Source organism: Canis lupus, chromosome 11 (genome assembly GCF_011100685.1).
Source record: "Canis lupus familiaris isolate Mischka breed German Shepherd chromosome 11, alternate assembly UU_Cfam_GSD_1.0, whole genome shotgun sequence".
NCBI lineage: Eukaryota > Metazoa > Chordata > Mammalia > Carnivora > Canidae > Canis > Canis lupus.
This window is the reverse complement of record NC_049232.1, coordinates 64,766,845-64,782,252: the sequence shown is the minus strand read 5'-3', so window position 1 is coordinate 64,782,252 and position 15,408 is coordinate 64,766,845. Positions and strand designations below refer to the sequence as shown.

General features: G+C 48.1%; 1 protein-coding gene across 10 annotated transcripts in view; it reads left to right on the top strand.

Annotated features, from left to right (window-relative positions):
- EPB41L4B (erythrocyte membrane protein band 4.1 like 4B) overlaps window positions 1-15,408 on the top strand; it is a 126,863-nt gene that overhangs the window by 23,057 nt on the left and 88,398 nt on the right. For 9 of the 10 annotated variants that reach the window (XR_005367134.1, XM_038553049.1, XM_038553052.1 and 6 more), the window contains exon 2: window positions 13,194-13,298. Coding sequence is in view for 9 of the 10 variants with exons in the window: in XM_038553049.1 (XP_038408977.1) it covers window positions 13,194-13,298 (105 nt within the window). In the remaining variant the exon portion in view is untranslated. Of the gene's footprint in view, window positions 1-8,767; window positions 8,990-13,193; window positions 13,299-15,408 lie in introns of those variants that run through there. The other variant, XM_038553050.1, reaches the window with a different exon arrangement.

Genomic DNA, 15,408 nt, shown 5'->3' with positions numbered 1-15,408 from the left:
CAATTTGCCAACATACAGAATAACACCCAGTGCTCATCCCGTCAAGTGCCCCCCTCAGTGCCCATTACCCATTCACTCCCACCCTCCACCCTCCTCCCCCTTCCACCACCCCTAGTTCGTTTCCCAGAGTCAGGAGTCTTTATGTTCTGTCTCCCTTTCTGATATTTCCCACACATTTCTTCTCCCTTCCCTTATATTCCCTTTCACTATTATTTATATTCCCCAAATGAATGAGAACATATAATGTTTGTCCTTCTCCGGTTGACTTACTTCATTCAGCATAATACCCCTCTTTTGCATCCCATGGCTTGCAACGTGGACTTGTCCCAGCCAGTGGCTTGGATCCTCAGAGGCAGGGCTCAGGCCAGACTGTGTTGACACCCCCCACCCCCTAACTCCTTTACAGTTTGTAACCTTTAAGTTTTTGTTATGGAGATTTTTCAAGTACACGAAGTAAAAGTAGGGAGAATAGTATGAGGAAACTCTCATGTGCACAACACCCATTTATTAATGATTTTTCTGGAGTAGTTTAAAGCAGCTCCCAGGCAACTTAACATTTAACCTGTTATACCCAAGTGAGTATCTCTTATGTGTAAAAACACGCATGTGCGTGTATGTGTGTGTCTGTGATACCATTGTCATACTCCACAAAGTGAACAGTGGTGCCTTAATGTCATTTACTGCCAAGTGCTTGATTGGTTTTCCCCAGTCCTCTCAAAACCCTGTTTAGCGTTGGTTTGTTTGAATCAAGAGCCCACGACAGACCACACATTGCATTTAGTAAATAATGTTTCTTAAGTCTCTTAATCAGAAACAGTGTCCTCCCTTCTTTTTGGCGCAATTTATTGAGTTCTTAATATGTAGTTGGTGAGTGTAGAGTAAGACAGCCTCGGATAGTCCAACCCTCGATTTTAATGCTTCTCCTAAGGAGAATTAGTGGCCTTTTTTTTTTTTTTTTTTAAGATTTATTTATTTATTTATGATAGACATAGAGAGAGAGAGAGAGAGGCAGAGACACAGGAAGAGGGAGAAGCAGGCTCCACGCAGGGAGCCTGACGTGGGACTCAATCCCGGGACTCCAGGATCACGCCCAGGGCCAAAGGCAGGCGCTAAACCGCTGAGCCACCCAGGGATCCCCAGAATTAGTGGCCTTTAAAGAATAGTTTTCTGATTTGTTTATTCCTTTTTTTTTCCCTAAAGTGAGTATGTTTAATATTCTACTTCCTTATCTCCAAGCAGGTGATACCCTAAGTTAGCATCATAGTGTAGGGATTTCCAAAGAAACATTTTTTAAAGTTACAAAAAGCTTTTATGTACATATGCATATGCCATGAACACCTGCTGTATCTGTGTGTATGTATGGTTTTCATCCTGGTTATCTGTTGTTGCATAACAAACTCCTCCACTTACACTTAGTAACTTAAAACAACAACAACGATTCTCTCGGTCAAGAATTTGAGTGGGGCTCAGCTGGAAGATTGTTCTGCTGCTCACGGCATTGACCAGGGTCACCAGAAGTACTCCTTTGGAAGATGGGCTGGTGTGGAGAGCCAAAGACAACTATGCTCACATGTCTGGGGCTTTGGTAGGGATGCTTGGAAGGCTGGGCTCAGCTGGGCAGTTGACTGGAGTATCTGCCTGTGGCCTCTTCAGCCTGGCAGTCCCAGGGTAGTTGGACCTTTTACATGGTGGCTGGCTCTACCCATAGAGAAGCATCCCAAGAGAATGGTCACCTCACCTTGGAAACCACAAAACATTACTAACACCATATTCTGTTCAGCTGAAGCAGTGCCAGGTTCTTCCAGATGCAAGGGAGAAGAACAGAGATCTTGCCGCCATGTTTGTAAGCACCACAGTTAAAAACCAAACCAAAACAAACAAAATAAAAACTCACAAAGAGTGACATCTTTGGTACCTGCCCCCTGAGACCCTTAGAGTTCCTTGTGTACTTGCTTGTCTTCTGGCGGGAGATCATGCGGAGAGCATGTGCCCTTTCAGGTCATTCAAGGAAGGCTCCTGTCCCCTGTTCCCATTCACCAGGGATTTGAGGGGACTCAGTGTGGGCAGAGAGCACTGTGATAGGTTGCACGACTCATCTGGCCTAATGAGGACGGTGACATGGAGAGGTCCCCCAACTTAGAACTTGTAAGAGCAATTGATCAGTGGATCTTGTGTTAGGGAGGTTGTCTGATGCTCTGTTAATGTCCGTCGGTAGGAATAGCTACAATTTGCCTGTTAGCAATGTCACCCCAAATTAAAGAGTAATCAGCACATGCGGTCTCTGATGTTTCTGATGTTACTGAAGAGTTGGAAGCATAACATTGAAAGATTTCTTTACTTGGGGGGTGGGAGGAGCAGAAGGGAGAGAATCTTTAAGCAGACTCCTCACTGAGCGCCGAGCCTGAAGCTGGGCTCGATCTCAAGATCCATGAGATCAGGACCTGGGCCTAAACCAAGAGTGGAATGCCCAACTGACTGAGCCACCCAGGCATAACATTTGAAGTGTTGGTCAAAACCACTTTTCAGACAGCCAGGATCAAGTGGTTTTAGGTATCTGGACTTCATTCAGCATCCTAAGGAATAAATGAGAAACCATCCCTTAAAGTAACAATTGAATCCCATGTGTTAGGCATGCTTGGAAGGACCTATAGAGAGACAGAAATTGAGGTCACTAGATGTTAGCTATTCCACATTGATTGAGAGAAGGTTCATAGGATCATGGCCAGTGGGGTCATTTAATTCTAGCAGCAGCCCTGTGAAGGATGTAGCATTAAGGGAACAAATGAGTGCCTTGCATTTCTGCTGCTTGGCCTGAAGACAATTTACCAGCCAGGAACAGAGGCTGATCAATAGTTGATCAATAATACAACCCACAGTCTGTGTTTTAAATTGATGTCCATTACTTGAAGCCAATATGGCGCTGTCGTGTGGTGGAATGGTGAGACCTAAAATCTGCCCGCCCAGTCCTCATGTGGCACAGCAAGAGCCCCTTGCCCAAGGTGGAAAGAGAACGCAGGCTCTCAGTGCTGCTGACCAGGTGCACCTCTGTTCACTGAGTCACGCAACCAAGGTGGCAGTCGCTTTCTTCCAAGATCCTCCTTCCTTCCCCTATTGATCAAAATTAAGGGCTGTTGTTTTTGTTACTTCCTCTGATTTCTAAGAGATTGTTAGCCAGGCAAGTCAGGAAATTAATATCATTGTGCTCTGTTTTACCAGAATTGAATTTCCAGGAGCTGCCCAGACTGTTGAAGTCCTTCTCGGCACAGTGTCTTGGCTTCTGTGTCCGTTTGTGAGCGAATCATCTGCTGTCCATTCTGCCACAACTTGCCTGCCCTCCAAACAAATTAGTACTTGCCTCCCCACCATGCGATCTGTTTTTGCTGGACCGTGTGGCCTGGTAACCCCCGCTGTAGCCCAGGCCCTGCTTGAAGGAGCCTCTCAGTATCTGTGTGTTGACTTGGGCTTAAGAAATAGTTCTTTAAAAAAAAAAAAAATTTATTTATTCATGAGAGACACACACACACACACAGAGAGAGAGAGAGAGAGAGAGAGAGAGAGGCAGAGACACAGGCAGAGGGAGAAGCAGGCCCCATGCAGGGAGCCCGACATGGGACTTGATCCCGGGACTCCAGGATCAAGCCCTGGACCAAAGGTAGGCACTAAACCACTGAGCCACCCAGGGATCCCCAAGAAATAGTTCTTGTTTGCAGCACACGTTCTGTGTGCTCAGAGCCACAGAGGCAGATGAGTAGAGAAGCAATGGAGAGAAGGAGAAAGAACTCTAGCCTAAAAAAAATATCAGAAAGGCTAGATCCAGATTCTAGGTCCACCACTAAGAAGCAATATGAACTTGATCACGTGATTTCTCTGAGGCTCAGTTTCCCTCTGTGCAAAATGCGGTCCAGCAACATTGGTCAACACTGAAGCACTCTTCACCTGGGTGGTGGAATTTATAAGCTGGACCGTCTGGCCTTCACTCCTGCAGATTATGGGTACTATTACGAGTCCCCAAATCTTGCCGATGGCCGAGATGGTAGGTCTCATAATGAAATTTCGTGGTGACACCTTTTGGTAATTTCAGATATTTATTTGGTAGATTCAGTAGTTGGTAGTTTCAGATACCCTGGAGTAAACAGTTTATATCTGTTCCTAATGACTTAGTACATTGCCTAATGGCAATGGGGACAGAGATGCCTGGGCTGTGTGTGTGTGTGTGTGTGTGTGTGTGTGTGTGTGTGTGTAAAATAGCTAGTTTCTTACCAAGAATGTAGGAAATTAGCAAATTATCAAGTTGTGAGGATGGGGGACCCACACTGGCAACAAATCGTGAGATTAGCACTTCCTAGAAACAGTTGAAACAGGCCCTGAGGCAGATGCCTTCTGGGAACCGTTGGCCACGAAGCAACCCCCAGGTGGAGTTCTGAGAGCTACTTAAACTGGGGGCGCTTAAGAACTTGGAAAAGAATTAATTTCCAGGGACCAACATGGGCTTACAGAAATCCCCCAAACCAGACCAGTCTCAGCTTTTGTTTAAAGGAATTACTAAACTGCTATAGATCATGGACTCCCTGAACTTTGGTTTTTGCGAAGTATTTGGCAAAAAGCACATTGTAATACGTCATTCCTGTGGAGGAGTGAGAGAAATGAGGTTTGGTTGGAACTCATAATAATTCCTTTGTGTGTGTAGGACACTGCAGTTTACAGTGCATGCTCATAGGCTTTCTTGCTTTCTTATTTTTTATTTTATTTTCCTTTATTTATTTTTTTAAGTAAAACCCTGAGATCTCACAACCCTGAGATCAAGAGTCACATGCTCGACCAACTGAGCCAGCCAGGCGCCCCTCTTGCTTTTTTATTAATACAGTGACTTAGCAAGATTGACTGTGCAGGGGAGAGTACCCCATTTTTCAGATGAAGCTGGGACTCCGTGTGGTTCCTGAGGTTATGGTCATATGACTAGAAAAGAGGTACAACTGGGTTCTAACCCAACCTGTTTGGCTCCTAAGAGTCTCAGGGCATGGCCCTGCCTCGATCACCCTATATGTGTTCATAACTGGGTTGAGGCCACCATCAGATGGGCAGCGTTCGTACTGTACAACTCAAGAAAGACAGCACCCCACACACCATCTCCACCCCCCGCCCTCACCCCCCACCCCCACCTGCAGCCCCATTCCCACATATTGTCAAACTGAGATCAGTTTCTGAAACATGGGATAACAGCCTGGGACTCAGGATGTTCTTAACAGGATATGTCGTGGGCCAACTTAAGTAAGATGACATTTATTTGAACGAATGTAAGTGCTTGCCCTTAGGTTGAGAAACTATCGCCACAATTATTTTGGTTATTTTCTTAGCCCATCTGTAAAAATCCAGAACTTGATAGTATTTTGCGGATAAATAAGGCATAGCTCAGTGTGCGGTGTGGTTTCCAGAACGCCAGTGCGTTAGAGCAGACAGGGTGTCTGGAAGGCGGGATGGTAGCACCAGGGTTCTGCAGGCCCAGATCCCAGCTGGCTGGAGAGAATTCCCAGCGGAGATGGACCAGGAAGATCAGGCTTCCGAAAAGCCGGTCATGTGGAGACTGTTGTGGGAACTGAGGATCCTCCTTAATCCATCCACATCAGCGTCTGCTTATTGAGCTTCAGAATGTCAGATGATCGAGAAGCAAAGAGGAACCGGACAGGGTGCCACCAAGGAGAAGTTTAATAATGACCCTTGTTACTTCAGTGTGGCCATGGGGGTTGGCTAGCTGCCAACCGGGATGGGACTAGGGATGGATGAGGAGGGCACCCACCCAGGGAAAGGGATGACACGGGCGAAGCCATGGGGATGGGACCTGCAGCGTTTGCTGGGTGGGTGTTGTGGTTGGAGAATAGGTTTGATTGGAGCCCAGGATACATGTGGGGCCTGGGGAGATACAACAGGTGTTGGGTTGGCCAGTGATGATTGTGCAGAGTCTGACACCGGGCTGAGGAGCCTGCATTTCATCCCCGGGTGCGTGTTTTTGTGCAGAGTAGCGACTGAGGTGAGGGCTGTGTTGTGTGCAATCCATTCTGGCAAACATGAGAAAGATGGGTTTTAGGAGGGGCTCTTGCTGTGGTCCAGATAGAAGGTGGTGTTGCCTGTGCCGTTGTGGGGAGGAAAGGGAGAGGGTGGGCGCGGAGGGGCATGCCATCGGGGAGAAGCGGAGTAGGTAGACAGAGGAGAGCCTCGGGTGCCCCAAGGAGAAGCCTCCTGAAGCCCTTGCACTGCCCGGACGTCCTGCGACCAGCACACGGCTTCTCCTTTCTAACCTGCCTGGCCGGCACCGTATGCTGTGGAGACTAATAATAGTCTCCAGGAAGATCAGGCTTCCAGATGGATTGGCTTCTATCTTCTTTTTTCTTCCAGGACCACAGTTGACCTGTTACGTTGCACGTGGGTCAGGTCGCAGTAGGACGTTGCCAGTTGCCTCTTATCTAAGAGGGTCAGGATGGTTAATTTATTTGGGGAGACAGTTAAGACATCAGCTGTCCAGGAGTCTTCCTTATCAGAGGTATGGCTGGGAACCAGAAAATAAAATAGGAACCTCTGAGTGGCCGGCACAGATAGCACGGTGTCCGTCCCTTTCCCCTTCCCCTGCTGGCTGCCTGCCTGCCTGCCTGCCCCAGTCTTCAGCTGGTGACTCTGTACCCTTCTTTTCCACATGATGTTAATGAGCTTGGTGATTTTTAGCTCCTTTCTGATCAGCAGTTGCTGCTCCCAAGAGACATACTGACTCAGAACCACTAGTTGCTGGTCCTTGTGAGAAGCGATGTGTTGAGACGGGTGGAGGGAAAGCTACGCAACGTGGAAGCAAGAACTTGAGGGCAGAGCTTTTGCCTCGCTGTGTTGGGGACGGGCTGCCCCGTGTGTCTCGAAGTCGAAGCATCGAGGAATTCCCAAATAGTGATCTGGACTAAGGCTTTCCAGTTCGGGACGTCCTGCTTCAGAAGGCAGGGAGATAAGTGCTGTTGCTGCGCTGGTCCAGGTATCAAGCGGTTTTTGGAGGACTTGGCTCCCCAAGGATGACTTAGGCGGTGAGGGCTTCCTGTAGCTATTCCCTCCCAGAGTTTGTGACGCCAGTGTACCCCAACACCTACAGTTGTGGCTGACGCTTGATGAGCAATCGGTAAATATTTGTGAAAGGAAAGAGTGAGTGGATTCATCACAGAGGAGGAGACAAGAAGGCAGCGAGGCAACAAGGAGCGGCTCCCAGGCTTGTCACATTAATGGATCTCCTATTGTAACCACTAGACAGCACTTCACATAATAGCCACGAAATCGTGTTTAGGTAAACGGCCTTGGAAGTGCAGCACGGTTCCCTAGGCACTTGTTCCTGGAATACTTAATTTGAAAAGATTTTAATGAGTGTATTCTCACATTTAGGCCTGCTGCTTGCGAAGCATCAGTCTGTTGTCCGTGTTTTAGCGTGGTCCATCCAGAAGATGTAGTTCTTGGCCCCGGCCCCCACACATCCCCCAGCCTGCAGAGCCAGCCAGCTAGCCATGCAGCAAACAGATGTTTATGGAGCGCCTGCTGTGTGCTTTGGGGACGGAGGGAAGGGGAGACAACACAGCTGGTCCCTGGCCTCAGCCTGAAGTCGGAGTGAGACGACGACGAAGGCAGCCACCGCAGTGCAGGGTGATGAGTGTGTGTCCTAAAGAGGCGTGCTTGCTTGGGGGCACTTAGAGCCCTGGGTTAGGGGAGGGGTGGGGGAGTGAAGGAGGCGCTGTTTGGGCTGAGCCCGAGATGCCAGTCCGTGGGCTTCCGGGCCCTGCCCCAGGTGGCACGTCCTGGCTGGCAGGACAAGTGAGTCCTGGAGCCTCAGTTTAGAGAAGCGCTTCCCACTGTGTGGTGGTGGGTTCGGGTGCTGTGGCCTGGCCCCACCTGTCTTCGCCTGACCTGTCCCTCACTGGGACCTCGGTTTTGAGGATCCCTCTATTCCAGCCCTCATAATCTCACCAGGTTCTTTTTAGATCTGGAGAGGGCCATTGGGAATTCTGTCTCAGAGGAAGAGACCAAAGGGCACCAGGGGCCGGGGGAGGTAAGGGGGGGAAGCATCTACAGGCGAGTCGGTAAACGTGGTATTTCCTGTCCACCGCACCCTGCTGCGTCCGCCGCTTCCGAGTCCCGCTTAGCGAGGGTCTGCCCACGCGGGAGCCAGTCTGGCTCAGCAGAAGGGACCAGCTGACCCTAGGAAGGTTCTTTCCCCATCCTCCACCTTGGGCTCCTTCTACACAGGAGCCGTTTTAGAAAGACCTCAGAGGGGCGCCTGGGTGGCTCAGCGGTTTAGCACCTGCCGTCAACCCAGAGTGTCATCCTGGAGACCCTGGATCGAATCTTGTGTCAGGTTCCCTGCATGGAGCCTGCTTCTCCCTCTGCCTGTGTCTCTGCCTCTCTCTCTCTCTCTCTCTCTCATGAATAAATAAAAAATAAATAAATCTTTAAAAAAAAAAAAAAAAGAAAGAAAGACCTCAGAAAAGGAAGATCTAGAATAACCTGGAAAGAAGCTTCGACTAACGGCCCTTACTTTACACGTGTGCAACTGTGTTTTTTTCAGGTCCTATTCTGTGAGTGTTAAAACGATTTACCTGGACGGTAAGCCCTGAACCAAAATCGCAAGAGCAGTGGGATCTGGGGTCAGCTGAGTTTGAGCGAGCTTGCCCGTTCAGGGCGCCGTGCCTGATGTGCGGCTGCGTGGGAAATCCAGGATGGTCGTAGGGATTTGGGGAAATTATGAATTGCTTAAGGGTCGCAGTTGATGCCTCTGGGACTAGAGCGTGGATCTCTTGCTTCCTGCCAGCCCCGTTCTGTCTGCCACATCCTGCTGCTAAGCAGTGTGCTAACTAGTTCTGTCCCACTAGGAAACCCACTAATGAGGCATTGGCGCCGTGGTAATAGGTGTCGGATAGGCCGGGAGTGCCAGAGCCCTAGGAGGGAGTACATCCGGAAGAAGAGTGCCAGAATGGTGATTTTTTTTTTTTTAATTGTGTTTGTTGTCTAACAACTGCCAAAAGATCAGTGTTAAAGAACACTTCGGAAGCAAATCATCCATAGATTCTCTATCCCAACACAGCTATTTTTGTTTTCACAAGCCGTTTCTATCCAGCAGTCCATACAGCACATGCATATTCTTTTTTCTTTTCTTTAAAGATTTTATTTATTTATTCACGAGAGACACAGAGACACAGGCAGAGGAAGAAGCAGGCTCCATGCAGGGAGCCCGATGCGGGACTCGATCCCGGGACCCCAGGATCACGCCCTGGGCCGAAGGCAGATGCTCAACCACTGGCCACCCGGGTGCCCAGCACACACATGCTCTTACGTAGTTGGAATCCCAGCTTCTTATTCCTTTGTGGTCTGTTCACTTAATGTCCACATAAGAATTTTCCTTATTTCAGGATCCCTGGGTGGCTCAGCGGTTTGGCACCTGCCTTTGACCCAGGGCATGATCCTGGAGTCCCAGGATCAAGTCCCACATCAGGATCCCGGCATGGAGCCTGCTTCTCCCTCCTCCTGTGTCTCTGCCTCTCTCTCTCTCTCTGTCTATCATAAATAAATAAATATCTTTAAAAAAAAAAGAATTTTCCTTATTTCTGCCTCACCTTGGTAGTTATGTGTCCCAGCAGCCCAGCAGTATTCCTGAGTGTTAACCTGCCCAACTCTTGTGTCTCTGCGGTTGGAGTTTAGGTGGTTTCTTCTTCTAGCCCTGCCCCCAGCTTTATTTCTCCAGGAGGCAATGCTACAGAGAACGTCACTGTGCACGGAGCCTTCTGCTCCTGTTGAATCGTCGCCTTCAAGGGGTATTTCCAGGAAGGAAGGAATCTGAAGGTTGTAATCCACTGCTATAATTTTGAGGGGTTTTTTTGTTTTTTGTTTTTGCTTTTTGTTAGTGCTGTCTTATATAACACAAATACAGATGTACAAATAAAACAAAGGTACAGTCTAACAAACTACGGGAAGGCAGATGCCCTGGTACCACCCACCACCCGAGTCAGCAGCTGGGATCCTGCCGGCCAGCTGGAAGGTTACCGTGGGCCCTCTCCCCGGCACATCCCCACTGGGCCCCTGAGAGCAACAAGTACCCTGACTTTATAGTTTATTGTAACCCTTTCTTTACCAGCTCTTCGAGTTTTATAACCCAAGCGTGCATCCCTACTCATCGCAGTTTCTTTTTTGGCCTTTTTTTTGAAGATGTCTTTTAGGGGCACCTGGGTGGCTCAGTGGTTGAGCGCCTGCCTTTGGCTCAAGGTCGTGATCCCGGGGTCTTGGGATCAAGTCCCACACCAGGCTCCCCGTTGGGGAGCCTGCTTCTCCCTCTGCCTGTGTCTCTGCCTCTCTCTCTGTGTGTCTCATGAATAAATAAATACAATCTTAAAAAAATAAAGATATCTTTTAAATCTTTTTTACCCTCTGGTGCCCCTTTATCCCTTTACTTTTCTGCCTCTTCTGTTTGTTGGAGAAGCTGTGTTGGAGGAAGAGTTTCTAGAATTCCCCACAGGCTGGATCTTGCTGATTGCAGCTCCATGTAGTTGAGAACAGTCCTCTGCATGCATTTCCTGCAGTTGGATCTAGTGGTTGAGTCGGCCCCAGGCTTGGTTTGTTATTGTTGGTTTTTTTCCCTGTGGAGGGAGAATGGCGGGGAGCAAGATGACATCTTGGGTGGGGGTGTTCTTCAGCAGGAGGTACTCGATGGCTGGTTGTCTTGTGATGTTATAGCCACTGGGGCTCAGTGCTTAGCACCTACCGCTCGTTAGGAGTCGCAGAATTGTGATATTGCAATTCTGGTATTCCTTCTTCATTTTGTTGTTGCTGTACTACTATAAAGAGAAATTCTGTGCATCTCCTATTTTTAATACCTTTATTGAGGTAGACATACCATATAACTCATCTCTGGGCTGTAGGATTCGGTGGCTTTTAGTATATTTATAGAGTTGTGCGTCTATCCCCATCGATTTTATTTTTTATTTTAAATATTTTATTTATTTGAGAGAGAGAGAGCGAGAGAGCGAGCTCGAGCAGGGGGAGGGGCAGAGGGAGAGGGAGAAGCAGGCCATGTGCAGGGCTTGATCCCAGGACCCCTGAGATCCTAACCGGAGCTGAAGGCAGATGCTTAACTGACTGAGTCACCCAGACAACCCCCCATCATCGATTTTAGAATATTTCATTAACCCCTCCAAAAACCCTGCTCACCTTGGCTGTCACCCCACAAATACTGCAGCCGTAAGCAATCACTAATCTTTTTTTTTTTTTTTAAGATTTTATTTATTTATTCATGAGAGAGACAAAGAGAGAGAGGCAGAGACACAGGCCGAAGGAGAAGCAGGCTCGATGCAGGGAGCCTGATGTGGGACTCGATCCTGGGACTCCAGGATCACACCCTGGGCGGAAGGCAGACACTCAAGCGCTGAGCCACCCAGGTGCCCCCTCCATACCTTTTTATAGTCCAATAATATTCTATCATGTGGATAAGATTTTCTACCTTATGTCTATCCATGCATCAAATGATAGGTAGTTGAAGCAAATTGAGTTGCTTCCACTTTGGGGCTACTAGGAACAACGCTGCTATGAACATTTTTGTACAGATTTCTGTACGACGCAGTGTTTTCATTTCCCTTGGATATATACTTCGGGTGGAATTGCTGGGTCAAATGGTGACTCTATATATAACCATTTGAGAAACTGCCAAATTGCTTCCCTAAATGGCTACGGTTTTTACATTCCCATCAGCAGTATATGAGGGCTCCAATTTCTCCAACATTTGTTATTATCTGTCGTTTGTTATAGCCATCCCAGTGGCGGTGGGGTAGTATCTGATTGTGGGTTTTTTTTTTTTTTTTAAGATTTTATTTATTCATGAAAGACACAGAGAGAGGCAGAGACATAGGCAGGGGGAGGACAAGCAGGCTCCATGCAGGGAGCCCAATACGGGACTTGATCCCAGGATGCCGGAATCATGACCTGAGCCTAAGATAGATGCTCAACCACTGAGCCACCGAGGCGTCCCTGATTCTAGTCTTGATTTGCATTTCCCTAATGACTAATGATGTTGAGCATCTTTTTATGTGCATCTTAGGTATTTCTATATCTTCAGAGTTCTATCTTTATATCCCTTGTCCATTTTTAAGTGAATTTTTTATTATTGAGATGTAATAGTTCTCTGTGTATTCAATTTTTTAAAAAAGATTTACTTATTTATGATAGACATAGAGAGAGAGAGAGAGAGAGGCAGAGACACAGGAGGAGGGAGAAGCAGGCTCCATGCCGGGAGCCCGACATGAGAGCCAGACGTGGGACTTGATCCCGGAACTCCAGGATCACGCCCTGGGCCAAAGGCAGGCGCTAAACTGCTGAGCCACCCAGGGATCCCCCTTCTCTGTATATTCTAGATAGAAATCCCTTATCAGATATGGGATTTGCAAAAGTTTTCTCCCCTTTTGGGTTGCCTTTGTGATTTCTTGTGTTTCTTGTGTCCTTGTGTTCTTTGAACCATGAAAGTTTTACATTTTGATGATACCTGGTTTATTGGTTTGTTTGTTTTTTTTTAATTTAAGTAGGCTCCACACCCAAAGTGGGGCCTGAACTCATGACCCCAAGATCAAGAGTCACGTGCTCTGCTGACTGAGCCAGCCAGGCACCTCTGGTTTTTTGGGATTTTTTGGTTGCTGGTGATTGTGGTGTCATATCTAAGAAGTCATTGTTTAATCCAAGGTCATGAAGATTTGTTCCTTTGTTTTGAGAGTTTTATAGTTCAAGCTTTTGCATCTAGGTCTTTGATCCGTTTTGAGTTAATTTCTGTATATCTTATCATCTACTCCTTGGTTACCCAATGCTACATCTAACAGCCAGATCAGTGCTTGATTTTTCCCCCTTTATTAGCCAGTTTTCATAATAAGGCGTTAGTTCCCTCTTCATCCTATAAAAGTGTTCTTTGGTGGTTTGTTTGCATTATGAGTAATCAGATAGAATAATGAGTTTTTATTATAAAAATAATTAAAATTTTAAAAATGTGTACATATACACGTATGCAACATAAAGACAAAAGTGATTTTGGTTTTGTTTCTTTTTTTGTTGTATATGCGCTGCCAAAGCGAGCGCTGTTTCTTTTTAAAACGTTTTGCTCTTATCCAGCGGTCACATCCTAAATTTTCATCTGTCCAATTGTCTTCCAGAAACATGCCAAAGGCCAGGATCTTTTCGATCAGATCGTGTACCACTTGGACCTCGTGGAAACCGATTACTTCGGCCTCCAGTTCCTTGACTCTTCCCAGGTCGCTGTAAGTACTCCTTTGATTCGTCTTGGGGTAGGTTGACTTTTCATGCTAATTGCAAATCCACAGTTGCTAGAGATTGGTAGAGGAAAAAGAGGAGTTAAACCGTGATGTTGCTGCAGTAGCGAGCCTGGGGGTGGTGGTGATGGTGCCCGCGTGGAATTCATCCATATGCGCCCCCCTCCCCCGCGCCCCTAGAGGTGGCCAATAACAGGAGAGGAAGAGAGAAAGAAGGATTCCTGTTGTGCAAGGGAATGCATTCGGGAAACGTTTCCAAGCAGAGGGATGTGATATAGGCACATTTCTAGAGTAGGTAGGAAGCAGCAGATACACCATTCTGGAAATTCTTTTAATGATGCTTTATTTTTAACCGGCAGAGAGGCTGCAGCAGCATCTTCTGTGGACTCTTGCCGGGGGGAGAGCGCGGGTGCTGTGAACACACTGAATGTGATCCCAGCCAGGCTTAGCGAGTGCAGGGGGCCAGTCGGAGCAGGGCTTGGCACTGCTAGAGGACCATCTTGCTGGCTCCAGGAGGTGGTGTTAGGTCAGCAAAGACTTCCCTTGCTTTGCCTGAGACAGAACTGTCCACAGTGGGGGTGCCAGAGGGAGTGAACCTGATGTAGCTCAGAGCCACTCTCTTCAAAAGCAGGAGTGGCTTCAGACTCTCCCTCCCCAATGAAACCTAACATCGGGTTCCAAAGATAATATATTCAACAATCTAAAAATAGTCCTTGAGGTCGAGGGGTGGGGGGAATGAGTGAGATAAAGGGGATTAAGAGTATATGTATCTTGGTGAGCACTGAGAAATGTGTAGATTTGTGGAATCCTTATATTGTATGCCCGAAACTGTTACAACACTGTATGTAAATTATAATTGAGTAAAAGAATATTTATTGAGGATCCGTTATGCACTGGGCCCTGTTCTTAAGCACTGTGGATAAAGCAGTGAACGCATCCATGACAGATGGTAGTAAATGTTAAGAAACAGAAAGCAGAGTAAGGGGATAGGCAGACCGAGTAAGGGGCGGTGCTATTTTAGACTGTATGAAAGGATGGGTTCCCTGATAGGAGGTGTCTGAGCGTCCACGGCTAAGCCTTGCTTCCTAGAGACACTTCTTCAGATACCCCCCGGGAGGGTCACATGTGACGATTAAGGCGAAGATGCTCAGCACCGGTGCCTAGAGATTAGGTCTGCCCGAGAACATCTGTGTGATGCGGAGTCCGAGATGGCGCAGTGGAATCAGGATTTCCCAGCATCCTGGCCTCCATCCCCTTCCCTCCCTGACTCTTGCCACCTCGAGATGGTGGCCGGATCCCTTCTCCATTTCCCAGCTGGAGACTCATCCCCACCCGCTGGGACCTGGGACCCTGGATGGGGGACGGATGAGCTTTTCTCCTCCTGCCTCCCTGCCGAGTTCTGCTGTCGTCTGACCTCGCCCTGGTGTCTCAGCCTGTCTTCCCCACCCCTCGAATTCAGATTACCTGCCCTAAATGTCCCGGGCACTGTTTCCTCGCCTTGAAACTCCACTTGGGCAAACCTCGCGCATACGTTCGCTTGGGTCCCCTCACCACCCGATCGCTGCAGGAACTGGAATTCCATCGTTCCCATTCCATGATAACTTCCTTGCTTCCATCCTTCCGGTCCCTCTGCATGTGGAGCCTCTGACCTTCACCATCCCCTCCTGCCTCGTTCTCCCCTCTGGAGACCTGACGGAAGGAGCCTCAGCCACCTTGCCCGTGTGCTCACCTGCCCTTTGATGCTCCTGCCCCCATGACTGTGCCCTGGTCCCCCCTCAACATGCGGGTCCATCTGTTTCCTCTGCTGCTTCTCCCAGGCTGGAGGGTCACGGCCCAAGCCCTTTGGCACCAGCACAGGTCACAGATGACAGATGCAGTGAAGTCCAAGCCCCTGAGCTGCTCTGGGAGCCTTGTGTCAGCCCCTCGTGGCCTCGGTTCCCCTTAGGAATCCTGACCACAGCCCTGCAGTCCAGTCTCTGCAACGACTGTGCTCGCACTTGGCCTTACCTCCTGCTGAGAAGACTGGGGTCATTTAGCTAAATCCCTTTGAATTTTCCTACCCTATAGGAAAAATTTCCTTCCCTCTCTATCCTTTACA